Consider the following 23,339-nt stretch of genomic DNA (forward strand, 5'->3'; position numbering starts at 1 on the left):
AGCGATACGCCTAGACTGGCGGGCCATGTAAGTGTGGCGTAAAAAGTTACATAATATGAACAATATTTACTGTGTTACAAAAGCAAATGTGGAAAACAATAAGCCCCTGGCCAAATATGAATTTATTCGCAATCCCAACAAATTCCTTGAGCTATTTTTAGCAAAACATCCAAATTTGATTTTAGTTTGTTTGCGCAGCATCAGGTGGGCCAGATTGAATTACCCAACTGGCCGGATTTGGCCCGCGGGCCGTAATTTGCTCATGTCAATGATACATCGTTTTATCTCGTTCATAAATTGGAATACATTTTCTACAAAAGAGTATTTCTGTAACATGAGATATAAATACTTTGGATTTGAAAGTGAGTATGAAACTACGTTAATAATCTACTTCTTGGATATTGAACAAATTTAAGCTTTATCACATGAGCATTATTCGTCGTCAATGATAATTTGTTTATCTATTTTTATTTACCTACTTTGATTGATTTGATATTTATACTTGCTAGTACATACATTGGTGATTCATTCCTTAAGTTTGCACGCAGGCATATAGTTATAAACACCCAAATGACTAAATTTACATTGAATTTCTCCCCACCTCAACAACGGTTTACGATCGGCTCTTCGTATTACACGATATCCAGCAGCTCTGCGCGTTTACAAGACGCCATTATAATTTACGCAAATCGTTTTGTTTGCGTTTCCATTGACGGTATTGTTTGCCTTCGAAGAACGACATCGCGTACTATATTTCCACAAAGGCGCCCGAGTTCTTCAGGCTCGCAATGTTGTTGTTGCGCAAATAAAATATCGCTCGTCAGTTCGTCGAAATAAGCCTCGATTGCGATAAACCTGCTTGTCCAAAAGTATTAGTTTTCCTGAGATAATATGCCTGTATACCCCAGACTTTTGTCAATGGACGTCACAAATTAGCTGGGATGAATAGGAGTATTCATAGCGTACCGTACCCATAAAAAGGTCAGATAGTATTGTTGCATGCAGATGTCCCTACAAACAAAATTGAAAGAGAAATTACAAAAATATTGTAAAATTTCAACACCATTACCCACACATTTGGGGATTAAAATTTCTAATTAATCTGAAAAATGCTTGATTGGCATGCAATCCCCTTCTGTGGTTAACCTCAAAGCAATCTCTTGTAACTAACTGACAGTTAGCAATGTCGCTAATTGACTGAGGAATGCAACCACAAATCCCAAGGGATGATAATTTCCCGCGCCGCACGCGAGTTTGTGTGACTTCCGTATATTAGATTAGATTTTTTTTTCGAGCTCGGTGTTGTCACATGGGTCATTTCGATGGTTTGACAAGGGTCAAATTGTGGCGCCAAGGAGGTAAGGTTAGTTATTCCTGATTGGTCTCGACTTGTGACCAAATTCCGACTTGATGACACGCGTACTCGTTTTGGATATATCATGGATATGGAATTGGATAAAGAAGATTGTATTATTAAAATACAGATGTATAGATTTAAATACAGAAGCCCCAAACAATTGAAAAATTACTGTATAATATAGCTTTTGGCACCCCAGAAAAAAAAACAAAAAACATCCATATCAGATTTGTGCCTATCGTGACGGGACTGTTTTGCACTTGCATTATAAATATTCATTGTCTACGCCGCCAATAGATAGCTCCCGACTATATTTCCAACCAAAAAAGGTTTTCCTATACTATACTATACTGATACTATTCCCAAATAACCATTTTGAGTTTTCGCAGTTGTGCTGCCAATTGTTATGCTACTGTTCACATCTTGCTGATTCGCTAATGTTACGGAAGAGATCAAGGAAGTAGATGTTCGAGGAGATATCCATTGAATACAACCCATACTCGTGTACCACCTAATCGTATTTGCAAGATATTTAATTTATTGATTCAAACGTGCAAAATTACAGTAACTGCACTGCGAAGAGCGCTTATAAAATATAGAATAAAAACAAGTGGTCATCTTAAAGAAATATGAAATAGAAAATTCGGAAATTCAAAATAACATTTGGCAAAAAGAACATGCCGTAATATTCAAGTTTGAGAAAAAATTATAAAAAAAATGGAAATTTACAGAAAATATGTATTTTTGCTATATTATGATTTCGATCCATCTTATAACGACGAATAGGGAATCAGAAATAAAAATCCATGCTTAAACGCAGGCATATTGTAAGGTACAGTGTACACAAGCATTGCATTTATCGGGATATTTCATCCAATATATAATGAAGAACCTTTTAGTTAAAATACTATGGTAAATCATTCGTTCATGCAATTACTGTCGGTAAATACAACGCATTCGAAATTTTAGGCCCAAGAGAACGTTAAAAATAAGAAATTCTGGCAAATGTATAAAATACATATTGCAGTTGACGGTAGACCAAAAATCCTACTAGGTTATATATATAAAAAGAACGTTTTACCGTTTTTAACCTGCTGAAGTACAAGCATAAAGACCTGGGCATAGCGCCAAATTGAATGGGGTAGCGGTACAGAAATGTCAGACAATATTTCAACGAGGAATCAGAATTGCTGTCAGATATTGACAGAAAGTTGATAAAAAGTTGATTAAAACTTTCACTTAGGCAATTTTTAGAAGCACTTCAGTATTATCATAGACATAAACTCGTCCATGCTTGGGACTAATTATAAATAAGAACGAATAGTTTTGTTTTATATACACCCCATGCATGATGAAGATGTTAAAATAATGAAGATTAATTATTTGACAGACAGTAAAATTTTGTTGAAGGCAACTTTTTGAAATATTAATAATAGAAAAGGTTCCTGAGAAAATAATCAAGATGCTGTTATATTGGCACAAATTTTAATTGACGAAAGTTATATGTAAGCTGAATAGTGTAAGAAAAAGAATGGCGTCTATATCCTCGCAAGATAGTGTTTGATTCAGAATCCTGTGTAAAGAGGCCCATATCTAGAATTCTGTGTCATTAATTAGGATTTCATACTATTACTAGCAAATTCATGGTAAATTTACCATATAAAATTGCAAAATGTGATAATTATTTTAAAAAAGATGGTACATTTAATCATTTGGATTATTAAAAACACCTTGAAATATTATTTAAATTTTTCTAAAATTAAATTTTCTCAACACCATTAAATATGACACCTATACCCGACAACAATAAAAAAGATTGCTCTTGAGAATAAATGAACTCCATACAGGCGAATGGTGAACATCAATAAAAAATGATGCTTTAGGAAAAAGCACATACATAAAGCACATACACATATATAACAATGTGAGCTTCAGATTATAAAATGATGGTGGCACATTAAACTATATGAAGAATTGAAGATACAACAAATCAAAAATATGCAATGAAAAATATACTTTAAACCTAGTTATAGATATAATGAAGGCTTTATCATTTGCAACCACAAATATATTTTAGCAATGGGGAGATGAGGTACTGACGGTATCTGCATAACTTTTTCATCACATATTAAACCAATAATATAAGAAGCACCAAATTGTAATTAATTAATGAAACATATTATAAAGATAACATATATGGCTTGTATTTATTTTAATATGACTGGGATCGACTAAAAATAGCTCAATGGTGTGTGTGAGACGATTGAGGTATTAGATGACCAGGCATGGTTTGGATAACAACAAGGACAAAAAAATGGAAATTAATTTTTGACTCGGTTGTGGTAGATAGTCAAACACTATCGTGAAAAAAAGCAAAAATATTACTGCAGTGAGACTTATAGTAACAACCCAAAAATTCAGGTAAAAAAATTTAATATAATTTACCAAGTGTGATGGATAGAGGCAGTTAATAAGATATACTTTACCAGAACCTTACAATTCTCTGAAAGAGAACTCAATAATAATCCTGATAATACGATTTCAGATTATTTCATCTAAAAAAAATTCCACAAACGTGTTTTTTAAGTGGCATTTTAACCTTACACAGATTAGCTTTTAAACTCCAAAGTTACATGACAAAATTAGCTAATCTTGCAGATTGTTATTGACTTGCTTAAGAAGTGGGAAACATAATCAAGGAACCCAATTATATCTTCCATTTACCTGTTGCATATCACCTTCATTAACAGGTATGGGGAATGCCAAACATGGGAGTCAATTACTGCTAACAATGGCCACACGTTTGGCATAGAAAAACTAACTAACATATATACCATTCTTTCTCCACACATGAAATAATGATACACCATATATAAAATGTATCAAAGAATAACGATAAAAGGTTTGAACGAATTAGACAGAACTTGAAAGGCAAATACAAGTTGACATACATCAAAATGAAATGAAGATATAATAGGTCACTTTGGAACAATTGCATAACATTGTTATTTTCAATTTACAGCTATAACGCTGCATTATTATACAAAGTATATTATATTAGAAAAACATAAATGAGGTTTTCGTTGTTTCTTATAAATGATGAAAAAATCTAGGTGTAATCGTTAGATCCTATCTTATAGCACTACTACCCATTATAATTAAAATTTAGGGCAAATTCCAATCTGTAAATTTACTATCAGATAAGTGTTGATCAACTATGAATTGCTCATATAATAAGCCAATCCTTGGCCCTGTTTAATTTTATGCACAATGAATCTGCAACTGGTCCCAGTAGGAAATAATGCATTCAATTCGTGGGTAAAATAATTAGCAGAAGCACATCGTTAATAAACTAACAGTATTTTTATTTGAAGATTCGGAAGAACATAATACACAATAAAACTTGGGCTGTGAAAAATTGGTTCAGAATTAACTTAACATGCAAGGATACTTCATACTTGGCCAGAATAGATAAGAATGAACAGAATGGAAATATGCCTAGATTATCTGTGGGCCATGCTTTCGTGAATATAAAAAAAATAAGCGTCATGTATATATGAAAGACTTTTCACCTGTTTTCTTTGTACAAAACTGGTTCATTTTTTTCCCAGTTAAAATTAATGCCAGTCATTTTATAAAGCTCTGTATTGGAAGGTCTATAAAAATCATATAACATTGATGATGCTTGTGTTGGTATAACAGGATGGGGTCGACCCTTCTTTATACCCAAGCAATGTGGTGTCCCGCTTGCCTCTCGCTTTTTCAAACAAGGAAACCCTTTTGATGAATTAAAATAAAAATGCTCTTCATTGATAACTTGCTTGATTTCAAGAAAGTCTTGTAATTTTTTCATTTCAACTGCAGGTTGAGTGACCTAAAATTGACGATTTTTATACAATAAATATATAAATACAAAACATCAAGAATACATGGCCAAAAAAGTACAGGATAAATATCAGAGTAATGAGGATTGAAAATTTAAGTAAAAGTATCACATTGTTTATCTGAAATTATTAAAAAGAGATTTGATAATTCGAGGGATTCAATCCAAAATCCACTCTGAATATGATTTTAACTTGATATAAAATAACTATATAATGGCAGTTGGGAATATAATGTTGGAAATTTATTTTCAACACATCTATTTTCTGGTGACCAGATCTAACATAAAACCTAAGAATAAAAACGAAATATCTTACTTACCATAGTTTCACCATTTATGAAGCAAAACTGCCGCAGAGGAAAATATTCCAGCCACATTTTTAAATGTTTGCTGTATAATCCTGTTTTAATATTTGGTTTTGAACTGTTTACGATCAGTGTATGATTGGCCTCCATAAAAACTGAATCTTCAAATGAGTGACGCCTTCGATGCTGTCAAAAAGTTGTAAAAGTAAAATACCTATTACAAACTTATAAAATAAGCATGTTTACACATCTGCAAAATTTTTGAATTGAAAGATTTAAATAATAAGATTGAAAATAGAGATATCCAATAAATTACTTTTGAAATTTGATAGTTATACAACACATACAATAGCTTTAGATTTTTATTTTTATTAATAGTTTGTTTATCTGAAGCATAGGCCTAATGAAAGTAGAAAAAATAAGTTGCATGATAAAAATTACGAAACCGGCTGAAACAATAATATACTTTGCATATCCATTTTTGTAGGGGGTTATAATTTTCAAATTTAAGACACAACTTCAAGCTTAGAGATTCAAGGTTATCGCATAGTTTCATCCAGACCACATTTCCTAAAATTGCCATATTTTTTAAATTGAGCTTCTTATTCAAATTATAAAAAATTTTCCGCACAACAATAATCCTCGACGTACATACCTTCATGAACGATTGTGTAAAATCTGATACGGCTCGATCGACAGGATCTTTCAATACTACTATCAATTTCATTGATGGATTCATATCGTAAACACGTTTAGGAGCCTCAGGAGTGACAAGATAACTTGGTGTTTTCTCTATGGTGATTTGACTCTTTATTGAGGTAGGCATCATATCTCTGTATGTTAAGGAAAAAATAATTGTAGACAATTTATCAAAATTTCATCATAAAGGCGGACTTTAAATATCAAACAAGAATAACAGCTTCTAAAAAAAAAACTTCAAATTTTTGTGCATGTTACATTAAGTTAGTGAGGCTAGCCTATAGATTCGTATTTATACTTTGTAAAAAGTTAATAATATGTCACCATTTGACAATAGCTGCCATTCGTCCTGGCTCCAACACCATCAGACCATAATCAACTAATTGCAATCACTTTTTTATTTCAAACATTGTACAAGTACAATACGACATTGCCTCAATCGTCATGGTCATTTAATTATGGAACAAATTGGACTTTTTATTTACAAAAACTACACAAATGCGACTCTCTTTATCATATCAAGTATGGAAAATAAAATCTATCTATATGTCTCACCTATACCAGTCCAATCCCTCTGAAAAATTCTTATCGAAGTAATGTATCTCGGACCCCGCGGCACGAACATTCGGGTGCACCCGTATAAACTCCAGTAAAGCCCGCGTACCAGCTTTTTTAGCGCCGATGATCAATGCAGTCGGCAACTTTTTTGTTCCCTTATATTTTACATCGTTCATTATACCAGGTGGATCATCACTTCCTGAGTTACTTGCATACCATGAAATTGAGCCGAAACGATCAAAAATCCTAAGGTGACCTTTTCCAGTGGTCGACGAAATTATGCTTCGACAAAAATGTGAGTGCGACGATAATGTTACAAAAATGAGAAATCCTGTCAAACTCAAGACAAATAAAATCAAACACCGACGCCGAAATTTCCTTCGAGATTTTGACAACATATTTTCCAAGTTGTGATCTTGTACGGCAACATTTAGTTGATATCGCGGTAACTTTGTCGTGTTTGATGCAAACATTCGGGTATTAAGGTATATAATATACTGATCCAAAAATTACCAATCATAAAAACAGTCGCCTGTGAAAATACAATAATCATTTAATATATCACGACAATCATGAATAATATTAGGATATGCAGCGGTGCCGATGAATAAAACAAGCTTAAACTAGTCGATTTTTATAAAACTGTATTTGGCGAGGATGGGCTCTCATTGCTTCATGAACAAAATCCCAACACAACACGAAGGTGTGGGTGGACACAAGAACTAACCTGCATAGTATCGTACCGAATCCCATCCAAAGTACCGTAACTAAGATAATTTGTTTCAAACTTCGAACCATGGCACAAAAAAATACAATACACAAATTAAGGAAAGTTTATAATAAAAACGTACGTAGTCTTTGGGGAAGACGACTAATATCCCAGGACGCATCGTAATAATCTGTAATAGTATTTGTTAGATACCCGCTAAAGGTACGACCTAAAATGTCGACCTCGAGCTAATATCCCACGAATTTAAAGTCGAACGAGTGCCGCCAACTGCTTTCACGCTCGAAAACCGACTATAATTGTCCGCCGATCGTACGAGAGTCGCGAGAAAAACAAAAACAGAATTTGCGCTTTCACCAAAATAACAATAAAATTCAATCGTGCTTACGTCTCTCGCTCAATCATTATGCACGTGCACAACCACAACAAACAATAACACGCAGTTGGTGTGGCTCCATACTCCCAGCTGGCGATCATTCTGTTGAGTGCTTGGGAGGGAGATCTAATTCTAACATTTGACGACAATTACATTTTCGATAGAACCACGAAAGTTGATTTTTGATAAACTTTTATATCAACTGTAAACGGCACATATGTATAGTAGGCTACGCGATGAACCCAAAAACAGAACTCATAAATTTTTTAATTACTCCTGCGAAAGGGGGAAATATATATTTAATTTTGTTTGCACTTATTACTCTTATTTCATAAAATTTCAGAAATTTGGGGACACTTTGAACAACAGTTATGTCTCTCTAGACTCTAAAGCTGGGGTCTCAAACTCGCGGCCCGCGGGCCAATTGCGGCCCGCGAGATGATATTTTGTGGCCCCTGCCTTGGTATTAAAGTTAGTGCGGCCCGCAAGTCACTTAGATCAGTTAGCATGATTAATGCTTTCATTATAACAGCGTTTCCCAAACTGTGTTCCGCGGAACACTAATGTTACGCGAGCATCTCCCGAGTGTTGCGTGGAAAAGGAATCAAAAAAACATCTAAATTGGTCGCCATGGCGATCTGAGAATCATGAAGTTGTTGCCCAACTGACCGCTTAAGATCGCGTCACCGTCGACCTAGAGTGGACTAACTAAGTTAGGGTGGTGGCATTTTTGTTAACTGTCGGTTTAGCTTTTTGGCTGTCAATTTCATTATCAAATTTACAGTACGTCTTTTGGTTTTGTCAAAGACAAACAAGTAAGTCTAAAGAATAAAGGCAGAAGGTCAACCGTTCTTCCTCCATCTCTACCTGGTTTTACTTTCAAATGCTGAAAGTTTGTCAATCAATTTCACCCTTTCATATTTTGGTGTTCCGCGAGGAGATATAAAAAGTGTAAGTGCTCCGTGGCCGAAAAGGGGGAAACTCTCACGTAGGGCAAAACAAAATATTTTATCATCTATCTACTGAAAGGAATATGGGGTGCGGTAACCTACCTGTACCATACCTGTAGGCCTGGTATTCGATTCGGGACCGTCTGAAATAATTTAAAAACAGTGTTCCATGATTTTTGACGTCACAATCACTACCTTGATACATTGTAACCATGTTTCTCATGTGGCGAAACATCACTGTCCATCGACTAAATGCTTGATTGAAACATCAGCGCAACAGTTATTACAAGATGGAATTTTATAATTTTGCACATCCTCAAACGTGTCGTTGGAAGTGAAGTTTCAGTAAACAGGATGAGCACAGACAATTTCAAATAACTGGGAAATGCAATATTTCTTTGTTGAGCATAGGAGCCTCCCGACATGTTTTATCTGCACAGGTAAAGTTGCAGTGCACAAGGAATACAATTTAAACGAGTTGCTTTTATTGTGAAAAACCTGATGCGGCCCGGACTCATCCAGTCTGCCCCAGCGGCCCCCAAGTAAACTGAGTTTGAGACCCCTTCTCTAGAGTCTAGACTAGAGAGTTTACTCTAGAATAGGTTCAAATTGGCCCTCTCGGGGTTGGAGACAGACTTGCATCCGTTCAGCAAAATTGTCAATCACTCGCACGTAGAGGCGTAGCCAGGATTTTTAAAAATGAGGAGGGGTTGGGGGCAGTGGTGAGCTGGAAAAATCGTAGCAACCGGAACGCACTTAATTCGCAGAAATATAATATATTTACAACACGACGCGGACGTTTACAGGATGTTTTGACTGTCCTAAGATAATGTCGAAGAACTACAATGAAATATGAAGAAATTATCTAAAATATGTCCATGTAGAATTACAAGAATATTCGTAGCAATTCAATGCAAATGTTGTTTTTAAAAAGGTATAGGATGAATTTCCATTGGGTCAAAGGTCGGGAAAATATCTATTACACGTTATTCTGTACTGTACTAAATATTTTCGTGATGTGATATAAAAAGAATTATGAATTATAATGTAACAAAACATAAATTAATCACTATTTTAACCAGAGAAACTGGCCTTTTTTTTATCATAATTATATTTTAACAACCGGAACGCAAAAGCAATAAAATATCCAACAACCGGAATGCTGTTCCGGTGCGTTCCGACTACAGCTCACCACTGGGTGGGGGTACAAGAATCGCAATCGAAAATTCTCGTGCAACGCCTCCGAAAACAGTCCCGCGATGCGAGCATTTAAAATGTCTTGCCATATAATTTAATTGTGTTCATCGTAACTCGCCTTTGTACCGACTAACGATAAAATAAAGCACTACTATTCTAAATTTTTAAAATACTGTATTTGCTGTCCAAGTTTGCAGATGTTATTGTAATCTTTGATTAGACTGAAAGTACGATAGCCTACTACCTTCTGTACTATTATTGTACGTGGATCTTACTGGATATACTATCTGCATACCTACCTAATTTCACCTTGCAATCAATCACACTACTGCACTAACGTTACTTCAAGATGAACAAGGAAGTCCAAACCCAGATTCTGGCAGCTATCTCATCTCTCCAGGCCAAGCAAGAGGAGCTAATGTCACATGCAACTCTATTATCTGCCTCTAAAGACCATGGCAACCAGTCCCAGGACATCATTAAGTTCCAGAATGACGTGGCTCAAATCTCCTCCAAGATCCAGGAGATTATTAGCAGGCTGGAGACTTGTGAAAAGCAACAGGACGATTTAGAACAATACAGCCGAAGAAACTGTGTGATTCTCCATGGCTGTAGTTCTGTGCCAGAAACTGAATACCATAAGTTCGAAGACTTTGTAGTGAAAACTCTCAACGACAGCCTTAAACCCAACCATCCTATTGTGAACACTGACATTGATATTACTCACAAATTAAAATCAAGATCTCCGAAGAACCCCATCATCATCAAATTCGTCAGAAGATCAACGAAGAATATGGTGTATGGTAGAAAAAAAGAACTCAAAGGCAGCGGATTGTCCATCACTGAGTCCTTGACCCGTAGCAGGCTCAAGCTACTCAGCGCTGCCAAGGAAGCCTTCGGAAAACAAAAAGTGAGCACAATGAATGGGATTATCTACGCTTACCTAGATAAAAGGCGAGTAATATCTTCCTCAAATGATATCACTACTCTCTCTCGTCCCCTCTACTCCAAGGCTGCTGCCCGTTCAGTGGGACCAACCTCAAGACGTAGCGGTAGCCTATGAGCGGAGGGGAACGATTAACTCATTCATAATCTCCATTTTTCTTATTTGAATAGGCTAGTGCTGTCTAATCAATGGTTCTCCATCTTTTAAACATCTGGAAACCTATATAGCCAGACTAGATATTTAACTTATTTTTTTTCATTTTTATTTTTTACTTTTATTTTGTTGTGCCACTGCCATGAAAACTAATTTAAAATACCCATGTAGAAATTGCCACAAATCAGTTCGAATCAATCAAAAAGCTCTTTATTGTGACATTTGTTCTTCTTGGATACATTTAAAATGTACCAATATTTCTGGACAAAAATATGAAAATCTTGAATCTGAAGCTGATGAAATACCTTGGTGCTGTTTCCTTTGTGAAATAGACTGTATGCCATTCTCTTGTCTCTCTGATTCTGAAATATCTGAGTTATTTGTTCCCCTTCATACAGAAAAAGCTGAAGCCCAGGCACTTGCCAAAATTCTTGATCCTGAATACCTTAACAAAATGTTTCTTGAATCAGCAAATACTGATACTGATGAATTCAACAACATTGATAGTGTTTTCTTGTACAATTGCTCAAATCAATATATCTGCTCCAGTGATGTCAATGCCCTTAAATTCAACGACAGCCTTAATCTAAGTGGTTTCATGACTCTCTCCATCAATATCAGATCTTTAGCCTCTTTCAAAAACTTCACAAAATTTGAAGCACTAGTTAATTCACTGAATTGTAAGCCTCATGTAATTGCTGTAAATGAAACATGGATTGTATCTGGTACAAATGGCCATTTCAATGCACTGGATGGCTATGTTTTTATCTCTAATAGTAGATCTCATCACCGAGGTGGTGGTGTTGGTCTCTACATTCGAAATGATTTGAAATACATTGTCCGCAAGGATATTACTATAATGTGTGAAAAGGTTTTTGAATCTATATTCATTGACATATCATTGGAAAATAAAACAATAACCTGCGGTACTATTTATAGATCACCACTAACTGATGAATTGAACAATGCTAACTTTCGGAATCTCTTGTCCCAAGTTCTCTCAAAGATGAACAGGTTGAATTATAATTATATAATGGGTGACTTCAACTATAATCTTATTGATGAGTCCAATATGAATACCAGCCTATTTGTTGATATTATGCACAACCTGGCCTATTATTCTTTGATAAACTGCCCCACCAGGATAACTTCAAGTTCTGCTACCTGTATAGACCATATCTGGACAAACGTATATGATAAAAAAATTAACAGTGCTGTTTTAGCAGAATGTGTTTCTGATCATCTGCCGATTGTACAATGCTCTCTTCTAGAAAAGCAAATTCAGACCAGAATTGAAACGCTTTATCGCCAGTTTACTTCGTCCAACTTGAATACGTTTAAGAATGAACTGAATTCTATTGATATTGATGACTTCAGCAGCATCCAGGATCCCAACACTTGCTTTGAAAATTTTTTTGAAAAATTCTCCACTGCTTACTCTCAATCTTTTCCTTACAAAAAACAGACAAACAGATCAAACAAACCTTGGTATGATACTGAGTTACGCAAACTCAACAAAGTCAAACAAAAACTTTATAAGAAATTAATAAACAATAAAAACATAAATGACAAGCACAAATTACAGTTCAATGAATGCAGGAACCTTTATACTCGATTGCTCCACAAAAAGAAATCGAATTATTACAAATCTAAATTTGCTTCTCACAAAGGCAACATCAAGGCGGTGTGGAAAACAATTAATGAGCTTATTGGTAAAAATAAAACAAATTCTTGTCCTTTGATTGGACTTGATTGCAGTAATACACAAACTGCAAATAAATTTAATGAACACTTTTCCCAAGTGGCACAAAGCCTGCTTGACTGTATGCCACAACCAGCTGGCTGTGACAAAAATTACATTTCATATCTTGGGAAGCAAGAATCCTCATCCATGTTCTTAAGGCCAGCTACATCATTAGAAATAAAAAATATTATACGCGATATGAAGCCCAAGTCAAGTTTTGGAATCGATGGTATTCCATTTAAAATATTGAAATATGTTCCAGAACATATTATTGATATCCTGACATATATATTTAATCTTTCACTATCTAGTGGATTATTCATTGAAAGCTTCAAGACATCCAAAGTTCTTCCTCTGTTTAAAAAAGGTAGTGTTTCAGATCTTGGAAACTATAGACCTATTAGTCTTTTACCATCATTTTCTAAGATTCTTGAAAAAATAATGTATAGTAGAATGTCAAACTACTTTGAAACTAACAATGTTTTCCACTCGCTTCAATTTGGTTTCCGCAAGCATCACTCCACTGCTATGGCTGCTAATGTTTTGGTACACAAACTGACCAATGCGTTTGAATGCAAACAACATGCAATTGGAATATTTCTTGATATCTCAAAAGCTTTTGACACCATTGACCATTCCATCCTCTTAAGTAAGCTCTATCACTATGGAATTAGAGGCGTTCCATTCAATTGGATCAAGAGCTACCTTCAAGACAGGAAGCAAATTGTGCAATATGACAACTCATTCTCTACAAATATTTGTGTCATGAAGCACGGAGTTCCACAAGGATCTTTACTTGGCCCATTATTTTTTCTAGCTTACATTAATGACATGTCCAGGTGTCTGAAATCCTCTGAGTCGATCATGTTTGCTGATGACACTAACTTGATTCTTCATGGGGAAAACCTTGAAGATCTATTCACAGTTGCAAACCAAGAACTAACGAACATTCATAGCTGGATGTTAGTTAATAAATTATCTCTGAATGCTAACAAAACTAAATTTGTATTATTCCATCCAAGCAAGCATAAAAGTGTGAGTTGTTCAAAAAAACTACTGCTCAATGGCAATGAAATTGAAAGAGTGGAAGAAATAAAATTTCTAGGAGTTATCTTTGATGAAAATCTGTCATGGAAATCACAAATAATGCATGTTATTGGTAAAACAAAAAGAAACCTAGCAGTTTCTGCCAAAGTATCCCAGTGTGTTGACCAATCAGCTCTACTAGCAATGTTTCAATCATTACTACTTAGCCATATTCGATATTGTTGTTCAGTCTGGCTTCATGGTAATAAAACACTTGTCTCAAAACTGCAGAGTATTTGTAATAATTTTTTAAGAATAGTTTTTGGTAAAAGAAAACGTGAAAGTGTAGACTCTTACTTCAAATCACTAAATATTCTTAAGGTTGAAGATATGATGAAATTTGAAATACTATCTCTAGCTCACGACTTCCATAATAATGCGCTGCCCAATTGCTTTAATGACATACTTGTCAAAAATACCTCCAACCGAAGAAGTAGTTCTGATTTATTCGTACCTTTCATGAGTAAATCCGTGAGTCAGCATTCCTTGTCTTTTACTGGACCCAAACTTTGGAATTCTCTTCCCTTAAATTTGAAGACGTTAAAGTCCAAAAAATCTTTTCAAAAACAAGTCAAGTCTCATTTAGTTTCCAAATATTAAATATTAAAAATTACTACTGGTGGTATTCGATGACAAAAACTTGGGACACTCCACACTTGCACATTATTGTTTTAATGAAAATGTTGAACAGCTATAATAATATTGTGCCACGACTATAATAATATCTTGCCACGACTTGGCCAGAACTAGTCCAGCACCAAAGAAACGGTATTGTGACATGCATGAGTATATATATATTTTTTTAAATATATAGGTAGCTAACGTACTCGGATGATATTTTCTTTACATAACTGCACACATTCTATCACTTCACGCTCGTGTTTTTATCTTTTTCTAGCTGTGATGTCCCTATCATACACGCTTGGTCTTATGTTTGAGTGGTGGTATAAGGGTTGTAGATAGTACAATATTGTTCCTGCAAGGTTACTAATTATTGCAACTAGGCGAGCAGTAGAGCTATGTTGGATTCTCCCCTTCAGATTTTAATTTGCTGTGGGTCATTGTAATTGGATGTGGTTTTTATATCATTTATGTATGCATGCGTTTTATGTTAAGGCATGGTGTTTGAGTTGACTTGTTGGCCAAGGTATAGATAGTAAAATTTTGTGTGTTTTTTGCATGGTGTGATAAATTTTTCTCTGTCCCAAGCAGAATGTCATCATAGATCATCTATCCATCGCTATATAATGACAATACATCCCATTTAATTAAACAATTATTTTTTGCCTGTAATAAATAGTTCAGAGCGTTCCCCTTCACCCAATCATTGAAACATCTACTCGCAGTTTTATTTTTTGTTTTTCAGGTTACTTCAAAGTGATTAAATGAAGTAAAACACATAAGGAAAAAACAAAAAAAGACTCCCGATATCCTGTGAAATAACAACCTCATTCCCATATCCTTGTCTGAAATCAATACCCAAGAATGAAAAACCTCACTTAGACCCTTTGTAACCAATTTATTTCCACATCCTACTTTACTTAATTATAGTAATTTTACTGTTACCGGTAACTTAATTACTTATTACAATCTGGACTATAATTTGGCAATAATAGGCTCTAATTTGGGGAATGAAATGGTCTCGCCCACCTCTTCATGCACCCAATTCTGGCAACTTTGGTTGGGCAACTTGGCATTTGACTCCAACTATAATCAGCTTGGCAATATGTTTTCAATAGAATCTTCCTTTTATATACATAATTAACGATTAGAAGATCGATCAATTTGGCAATGGCAACCATTACAAAAATATCAATATGGTGTGGCAGATAATTTTCTTTTCTAGTATTTATTTATTTATTTTTTTGTTTACTGTATAGTATACCCTAAATTTATCGCGTTTCATTCTTACTTAAATAACTTCTCAGTGGTTGTGTGTGTGTGTGGCTGGTGGGTGCATGTGAGCGTGTGTGAAATAACTTGATAATTTTAGGTGAGTAAACACGTACCACTTCCTCTTGACAAAACCTTTCATCTTATATTTTGTACGTTATAAACCTTATCTAAGGTTTTGTTTGCTCCCCTGATTTCATAATCAGATTTTATTTATTTGTTTTTATCTGTCAAATGTATTGTTATGCTGATTATGGAGTCGAAATAAACTTATACTTATATACTGCGTCTATCTGCGAACATAAAATACGCAATAGAGTGTTCGATTATAAATATATTGAATTCGGATTTTTACGACCTTGGGATTTGTCAACTCTGAGCTATTCTTTCGAAACTGACTTCCACTTCAGATTATTTTTCATTTATTCATTGCTGTTAGAAAAAATTCCAAGGTCTGCGTTTAAATTCCGAAGAGTACAATTTGCAATTGCGTCGACTAAAAATATAAAAGCATTACATCTCCGAAATGCCGCGGCCATAAAAATGTCTGGCAATGTGTACAATTATATCTTGTTTCGATTCGTATTTCCCGTGAATGGTAAAATTTTCAAAGTCAATATGGCTTCGATTAGGCAATGTTTGAAAAAGGTTACCCATACCGTGCACTTCACTGAGTGCAATGGGCACTGTACGACCATCTTCGGAGGTGCTGTGACCTAGTAAGCATCTTGTGCTATCTTGGCAGCAGAATGTGCGCTTCGGCAAACATCAAGTAGGCTACTGGAAACGTCGTAGATACCTGAAACTTTTGGGTGCAATCATCGGCACTCCAGAAGTGTGTGTACCAATGTGGGTTGGCTACCCGAACTCGTAACAGAACTAAAATGAGGAAAATCGTAATAAAATGATGGCCTAACCCTAACCTGGTACACACACTACGGGAGTACCCAATCATACACAAACAGAAGTTCAAGTATAAAAAATAAAAAAAATGACTCCATTTTCATAAAAGTAATAAAAATTAATGCGCTCTGTTTCATTTGGGTCACCCTGTATTATATCTTTGTTTGTTTTGTGCCCAATATGGTCGCCTGTAAATTCGCCAATTAGGGCAATGAGTGGCCTATATAAATATATATTCTCATTTCTGTTTTGTACCACCCAGTCACAAAAAAATTCCCTCTGAAGGCAGTTCTTTGTTGAAACGCATTTTTATATTAAGTTTATTGTGCACAAATTGTTTGTATTTTAAAATTGATACCGGGCTTTGTTTTCTTTTTATTTGTCACGCGGATCTTCAAAATAAACTATATCTATCGACTGGAAAATCATTTTGTAAATATACCTAAGACAATTCATATAGTATCCAGTAGATAGCGTGCAAGTGCGTATTATTTATAGATAAAACCGTATTTTGCAATCCTCGCGTTCTGTCATTTACAATTGTAATTATATACTATTTTACTATTTGTATTTTTAAACATTCATCGACGGTGGGAACACAGCAATAATCCGCTTATGAAATTTCAAGTTGCCCACAAATAACTGATAATCATTGCCACAATCCCAAACAAAATAATATCCAGAACCAGGTAAAATTTTGTGTGGCTTCCTATTGATTTTGTCATTCTTTTCTTTAGAGGAAATAGGATTCGATCATCTACTGTCATAATCGTCTTTCTTGCTTCCGACCATCTTCCAGGGCCTTCCAATCTGTACATCGAAGGTACGGCGGGTCCGAAATATACCTGCTTATGTAAAGTTTAAAATTATGAATTTTAAACGTGCCCTGTGGAAAAAAAAAAAACTTTTCAAATTGCATTTCCAATAAATCCTGATTGTTTGAATATGGAATTACAAGCAACGTCATTGAAAGGGGTCGGACACGGTTAATAAATCGTGTGTGAAAGTATGACAAAAGTTGAAAAGATTCCGATATTGTGTATGGTAACAAAGTTACATAAGTTTGGTTATACATAAGTTTGGTTATATATATGTTGTTGTATCGAAAATTTTAGCAAACAAAATTTATGTATATAAGTATAGCTACTCTTCACATATTACCTTGAATGCAAGGTAAGGATCCGTAATAAAGTATTTTAGATATTTTGGTTTACATGATATAATATCAGCGATTTCATCCATGTACGGTTGATAGTTGACCTGAAATACATATATAGTAAAATTATTACTAAATTAAGTCGAACGATATATTTACATCCACGAATACAAAGATTTCATTTGTTTTTATATTAGAAACATATATAAATACCAATGTTTCGTGTCGTTTGCTTTTGACATAATTGTTAGCTAATGCTTCCCTTATTTTTCGAATATCTTTTTTCATTTCTTCTTCACTTGGCAAGCCAAGCTCCCCTGCAAATAAGAAGTACCACAATATGTTAATAGATTACTCATTTAAATCTTTCCAAGGCCACGAACATTCAATGACACGATATATGAAGTTTTTGAATGCAATAAGTTCAAATTAATGATTAGATGATACATTTTCCATTGTACCTAATAAATCACGTTTAGACAGTTATAATGTCCAAAACCTAACCGTGCTACAACAAAACACACTTCAAACATAGGTCGTATGATTTGTATGATTGATCGAATGTGACGATATCAAGTTCGCATTCAGCGTCGAAGTTCATAGAGCAAGTTTGAGTTTATTTTTTGTATCCAAGTTCACGTACAATACATTCACCTTTAAAAACTTTTGTTGTCCACCGACATTGAATTTCAGAGATTGGATTAACGGCACCAAGCGGTTGAATGGCACCAATAATTGCTAACGTATGCTTCTTAAGGTGTGGTGGCCAAACGTATTTGAACAAATCGCATCGATTTTCTTCGACCTGAAATAATTGGAAAAGCATTTGCAATTGGAAGATACTTAATTAGCAACAAATTTCGACTTGCTAATTGACAACTTTTCTTTATTTATTGAAAAATAGCCGACTTCTGAAGTGTTAACGTACCATCAGTAATATTTCAGGCCACATATTATATATACTTGAAAGTCATCAAAATTCATGGGTATAAGTATTATCTATTAATCGGCAGTCTTTTTGCAAATGCCTTTATATATAGAAGGAAAGACAAATAGGTTTTCACAAATTAATTATATGTGTTGATTAAATTATGTAAAGATTTTTTTTTAAAATACTCAAATGCAATTTTACATAGATCATCACAACACCTATCCCGCACTCATCTTCTTTGTGCATTACCTGTAAAATTGATTTCAGAAATGGATACTCAACAGAGTAACCAGTAGCAAATATTGCAGCATCGATATTTTCTTCTGTTCCATCTTCGAAAATTACACTGACTTGTATGCTTCCCGTGCTCATACGGTCAGCAATATCGTCGTTGATGCAGCAACACTATAAACAAGAAGTTGACACCAGTTCAAAACGGTGTAAACAGAAAACTATAATTCATGAAATGCAGTATTTTTGACAGTATGAATATTATTATTAATATTATACGCCATATAAGTTGTACTACATATAGAAATTGAATAATATATATGATTTAACCTGTGCAAACACGGGATGATCGGGCAATAATCCGTATTTTTCATGATCAAAATGATTAGCGACAACTTTTTTGCCGATGTATTGAAACAATACTCTGGGAATTATTTTCCTCACATCGGTTACGAATCTGGAAAAAATGAATATTATAATATTAACAACAAAAACGATAATGGGATCTTTCGGATCCACCCCAATATTCAAGTTTTTGTCAAATATGTTGAAAACACTGAATATTCTTACTTTCTTGCAAATTGTAGCTCACTTGGCAAACCATGATTGTCAATTCTTCTAAATATCCACGCTCCGCGACGTGTGCTTAGATACACCTTTATTACAAATACGTATCATAAGGAAAAATAATATTGAAATGAAAAAAATGCATACTAGTTTATGATTCTGATTTAATAAGTAACTGTAAAATTAGCGTTGACAAAATGCAAGAGTATTTTGCATCTTTAACAGCCAACATAACAGTGGTGCAATTATATCAAAAACATACATATATATTATAAGCTACTCATTATTATCTACTCAGTAAATCAATCAATGTGATTCATCATACTCCAACGGAGCACAAATCACGGGCCTACCGTTACAGTAAAGCTTGCCAGTTTTATTTGTATACAATTCGTGTGAGACTACTTTAAATTTGATTAAACTTCCGTTACTTTAATATTTGAGAACCTGTTTAGATTGTCGACAGAGATCAACCGCGATATCCACCCCAGAATTTCCAATTCCCACGACGACAACGTTTAAATTTTCGTATCCAGTAGGGTCTCGATAATCTCGACTATGAATATATTTTCCTTCAAAGTTTTCCATTCCTGTCAGATATGAATGTAACTTAACCGTTTAACGGAGAATGAAAAACGCTAATTCGTTGATTGTTACCATTAATGAGGATTAGCGATGAGTTATTGTTCTATTTACATTGACCGCTTCTCACATATGCATTACTGCCGGTTGATATAACTCACCTTTAAAATCTTCAAGTGGAAAGTATGGAACAGCATGTCTTCCAACACATACTAAAACTCCGTCATATATTTCAATCGTTTTTTTACCAGTTTTAACATCTTCCTGGGTTACTTTCCTATGTTGAATGCAAGCAAAAATTTCTCAGTTGTCTGTAAACTAAGATTTCATTAGTTGGCCTGTTTTTTTTACAGGACAGTGTTAAAGATGTTGATAGAAATCTACACAAAGACTTTACCACAGCACTTGGCTGACAGAAATGAAAGTTACGCATATCCGATATTACGGACGGCATTCAAATTTATAATATGAGTTGTTTTGCAGGTGCAGAAACGTATTTTGAAAAAATTTACTCGACCACGATCGATATATTTTGAATTTGACAAAGTTACAGTAATTAAATTGAGAGAAAATCATCTTGTAATACATTAACCTTTTGTTACCATTGGCCATTGTTATCAAATCCACTTGAAGTTGTGCATGATACCACCCTTGTAAAAAATCTTATATGTTGACGCAGCTGGAACCTGCCGATTGACAATGGTAAACACATAAATGAAAAAGGGAGTTGTTATATTCGATATGCTCAGGACTTGTCAATAATAGGTCGTATGGAATCATTGGAACAAAGGAGAACGACAGCATTTAGGGTGTTCAAGAATAATGATATGAAATATTATTTCTATTATAATTACCTTTCCGCGTACAAATTAAAGTATTCCTGTATTTTGGAATGATGCATAAAATTTGGAAATTCTTTCGGCACGGGAAAATCAGAGAAGCCCATCATTTCCTTGCTTGAATTTGCCACGGTAGACTTGTATATAGATCCGGAGTTTTTGGTTGTATGGACGTAATTCCAGACACCTGTGTTCAAAGGAATGAGGCAATGTCTAATATCTTTCTGAATCGACTCACTCACTACTCTCCCTCACATTACCCGTGGCGTGCTCGTCAATAAAGGAAAATTTGTATATGTTAAATTGTATGTCAGTGTATCGAGGCATTTTCAAAATTTAGTCAGCTATTGTAACTGCTTTTCTGTGTAATATTTCTTATCAAACTGTTTGCGTCGTGTTTGTATTAAACAAATTCCATATATATATTATACGTATATATATGGGTATACGTGTAAGGGAAATACAAATACGATCCTGACGATATATCCGATGAAGAATACACCCACCTCCGATATTATCGTGTTCTTCAAAGCAAACTGGAGTTATGCCTTCGTCTAGACATGTTTTTATAGCAGTTAGTCCACTAGCCCCAGATCCAATGACGGCAACCTTCATTCTTATTTTCCGTTAGTTTTATATACAGTATTTTGTACAAATTAAAATTGCTCAAATATGCATCCAAATGACAAAACATGAGTAAAATCAAAAGCGGGAAGCCTGGGTATCTTCTGCTTTATATATATTTTTTGCTGTCAATAGCCTTGACACATGGAAACGCATCTGTTCGAGTAATTGACCATCAAATATTCTAAATGTCATAATTTTTAGAAGATTAATGTTTTATCGTTCCTTTGTAATTTGAAAATAGCTCATCAACGTCAGGCTCAAGAAATTTCAACTGAAATAAAATTTAAACTTTTGTCGCCGAGGTATGATCACAATTTACGTGCTTGTTTCAGTGCCAGTTTGAATGAATTCATATTTCATGGACGTTCAAAGTCCAAAGACGTTCATGAATATTCTGACTCTTTGTAACTGCGTATGAAAAGTACATCTGCGTTGCAATGCTTCATCAACGTGACAAAGGAATTGACTGACAATCCAGAGCCTCTTACTTGCTCCTGCTCGGCATCACACATTTTCTTTTGCGTACGTGTATGCGCAAGTGGTGGGATGGTTCTAATTACGGGATGTTTCAAAGATACATAAAACTTCGTTTGTATATATTTGAGCTCTCTTGGTATTTTTCTTTGATTTTACGTCCGTTCATGGGTATTGCATAGGGCGCAACCGTCATGGCTCATTTTTTGTTTTGCAGAATTGTACTAACAAAATTCACGACGTATACATGAAAGATTTTCGAGCGTTCTGCGTGGAATTGTCGAAAGCCATTTGTACATTACAGCAGGGCCGATGTGGATGATAACAACATAGTTCCTATCTCATAAGTTGTTTCGATAAAACAATTGAAGCGCAGCCAGCGCAGCACGGGCCCTGCGCTCTGGAAATAAACAGGGCTAAGGAATCTGAGAGTTGGCTGCAATATAATTCGAAATATTCAAGAATCGATTTTCGGTTCACTAAAATTTCAACTCACGATTTACGATATCGGACTTAAAAAATTCGACTCTGACAATACAAAATGTTCCAAAGGCAGTCGAGCAGTTATTAATAACCCTTTTGAACAAGATTCTTGCTTTCCACGTATGTTACATGTAGAAAAAAATTAGGGCATATTGGTCTCATAAACAGTACCGGTTGACATATAGGATAGGATTTACATATCTATCCCGGGGGAGAGGAAAGCCGATAAAACATCTTAACCATATGGCGAACCACGGCCTCTCGTCCGGTTACCATTCCTTGTCGGGTATGGGATTCGTTAGGTATTTGTTTTCGGAAGCATGGACTTGATGGTGGAGGAAGGCGTAACCGACCAGCGGTTATGTAAACCACCCTACGGCGAGTCCACCAGAGTGGTGAGCGTATTCTTAACGCTTAGCACGATGAGCCACACCGCCGCGCCTATATAAAATACCCGATTAGTCTAGAAATGCATATAGAACAATTTGAGGGTACTTATAATTCTTATTATAAGTATATTACTTATACAGAATATTACTTATTATTTCCTCATAATCATTAGATTAGAGGACATAAGATTTTGTATGGATAGATAAATTTCTAACATGATTTCATTACCAGTATGTGATGACGTAACACATATTTTTGATAAATGACCGGTGGGTGTACTAC

At 34.8% G+C, this 23,339-nt stretch overlaps 2 protein-coding genes across 2 annotated transcripts; both read right to left on the bottom strand.

Annotated features, from left to right (window-relative positions):
• Positions 1–1,877: 1,877 nt before the first annotated feature.
• LOC120333432 (heparan sulfate glucosamine 3-O-sulfotransferase 6-like) lies at positions 1,878–7,353 on the bottom strand. Its single transcript, XM_039400855.2, has 4 exons — positions 6,800–7,353; positions 6,201–6,378; positions 5,561–5,731; positions 1,878–5,231 (listed from the first exon to the last, which is right to left on the bottom strand). The coding sequence occupies exons 1-4, from the start codon at positions 7,273–7,275 to the stop codon at positions 4,926–4,928; spliced, it is 1,131 nt and encodes a 376-aa protein (XP_039256789.2). The 5' UTR covers positions 7,276–7,353; the 3' UTR covers positions 1,878–4,925.
• A 9,728-nt stretch (positions 7,354–17,081) lies between these two features.
• LOC120333061 (flavin-containing monooxygenase 5-like) lies at positions 17,082–22,222 on the bottom strand. Its single transcript, XM_039400412.2, has 13 exons — positions 22,182–22,222; positions 21,590–21,699; positions 21,099–21,270; positions 20,847–20,930; positions 20,406–20,521; positions 20,110–20,252; positions 19,666–19,751; positions 19,426–19,552; positions 19,114–19,269; positions 18,588–18,738; positions 18,147–18,250; positions 17,939–18,037; positions 17,082–17,622 (listed from the first exon to the last, which is right to left on the bottom strand). The coding sequence occupies exons 1-13, from the start codon at positions 22,220–22,222 to the stop codon at positions 17,401–17,403; spliced, it is 1,611 nt and encodes a 536-aa protein (XP_039256346.2). The 3' UTR covers positions 17,082–17,400.
• Positions 22,223–23,339: the final 1,117 nt, after the last annotated feature.

Source organism: Styela clava, chromosome 13 (assembly GCF_964204865.1).
Source record: "Styela clava chromosome 13, kaStyClav1.hap1.2, whole genome shotgun sequence".
Lineage (NCBI taxonomy): Eukaryota > Metazoa > Chordata > Ascidiacea > Stolidobranchia > Styelidae > Styela > Styela clava.

Excerpts from the sequence above, each read along its gene's own strand:
- LOC120333061 (XM_039400412.2), bottom strand. The coding sequence starts at position 22,222 with ATGTGTGATGCCGAGCAGGAGCAAGTAAGAGGCTCTGGATT. Across the intron at positions 21,271-21,589 it reads AGAACACGATAATATCGGAG|GTGTCTGGAATTACGTCCAT; the intron begins GTGGGTGTATTC and ends CTTTGAACACAG. Across the intron at positions 18,739-19,113 it reads TTCTGAAATCAATTTTACAG|GTCGAAGAAAATCGATGCGA; the intron begins GTAATGCACAAA and ends CAATTATTTCAG.
- LOC120333432 (XM_039400855.2), bottom strand. The coding sequence starts at position 7,275 with ATGTTTGCATCAAACACGACAAAGTTACCGCGATATCAACTAAATGTT. Across the intron at positions 5,732-6,200 it reads TTACACAATCGTTCATGAAG|CATCGAAGGCGTCACTCATT; the intron begins GTATGTACGTCG and ends ACTTTTTGACAG. Across the intron at positions 5,232-5,560 it reads TCATAAATGGTGAAACTATG|GTCACTCAACCTGCAGTTGA; the intron begins GTAAGTAAGATA and ends CGTCAATTTTAG.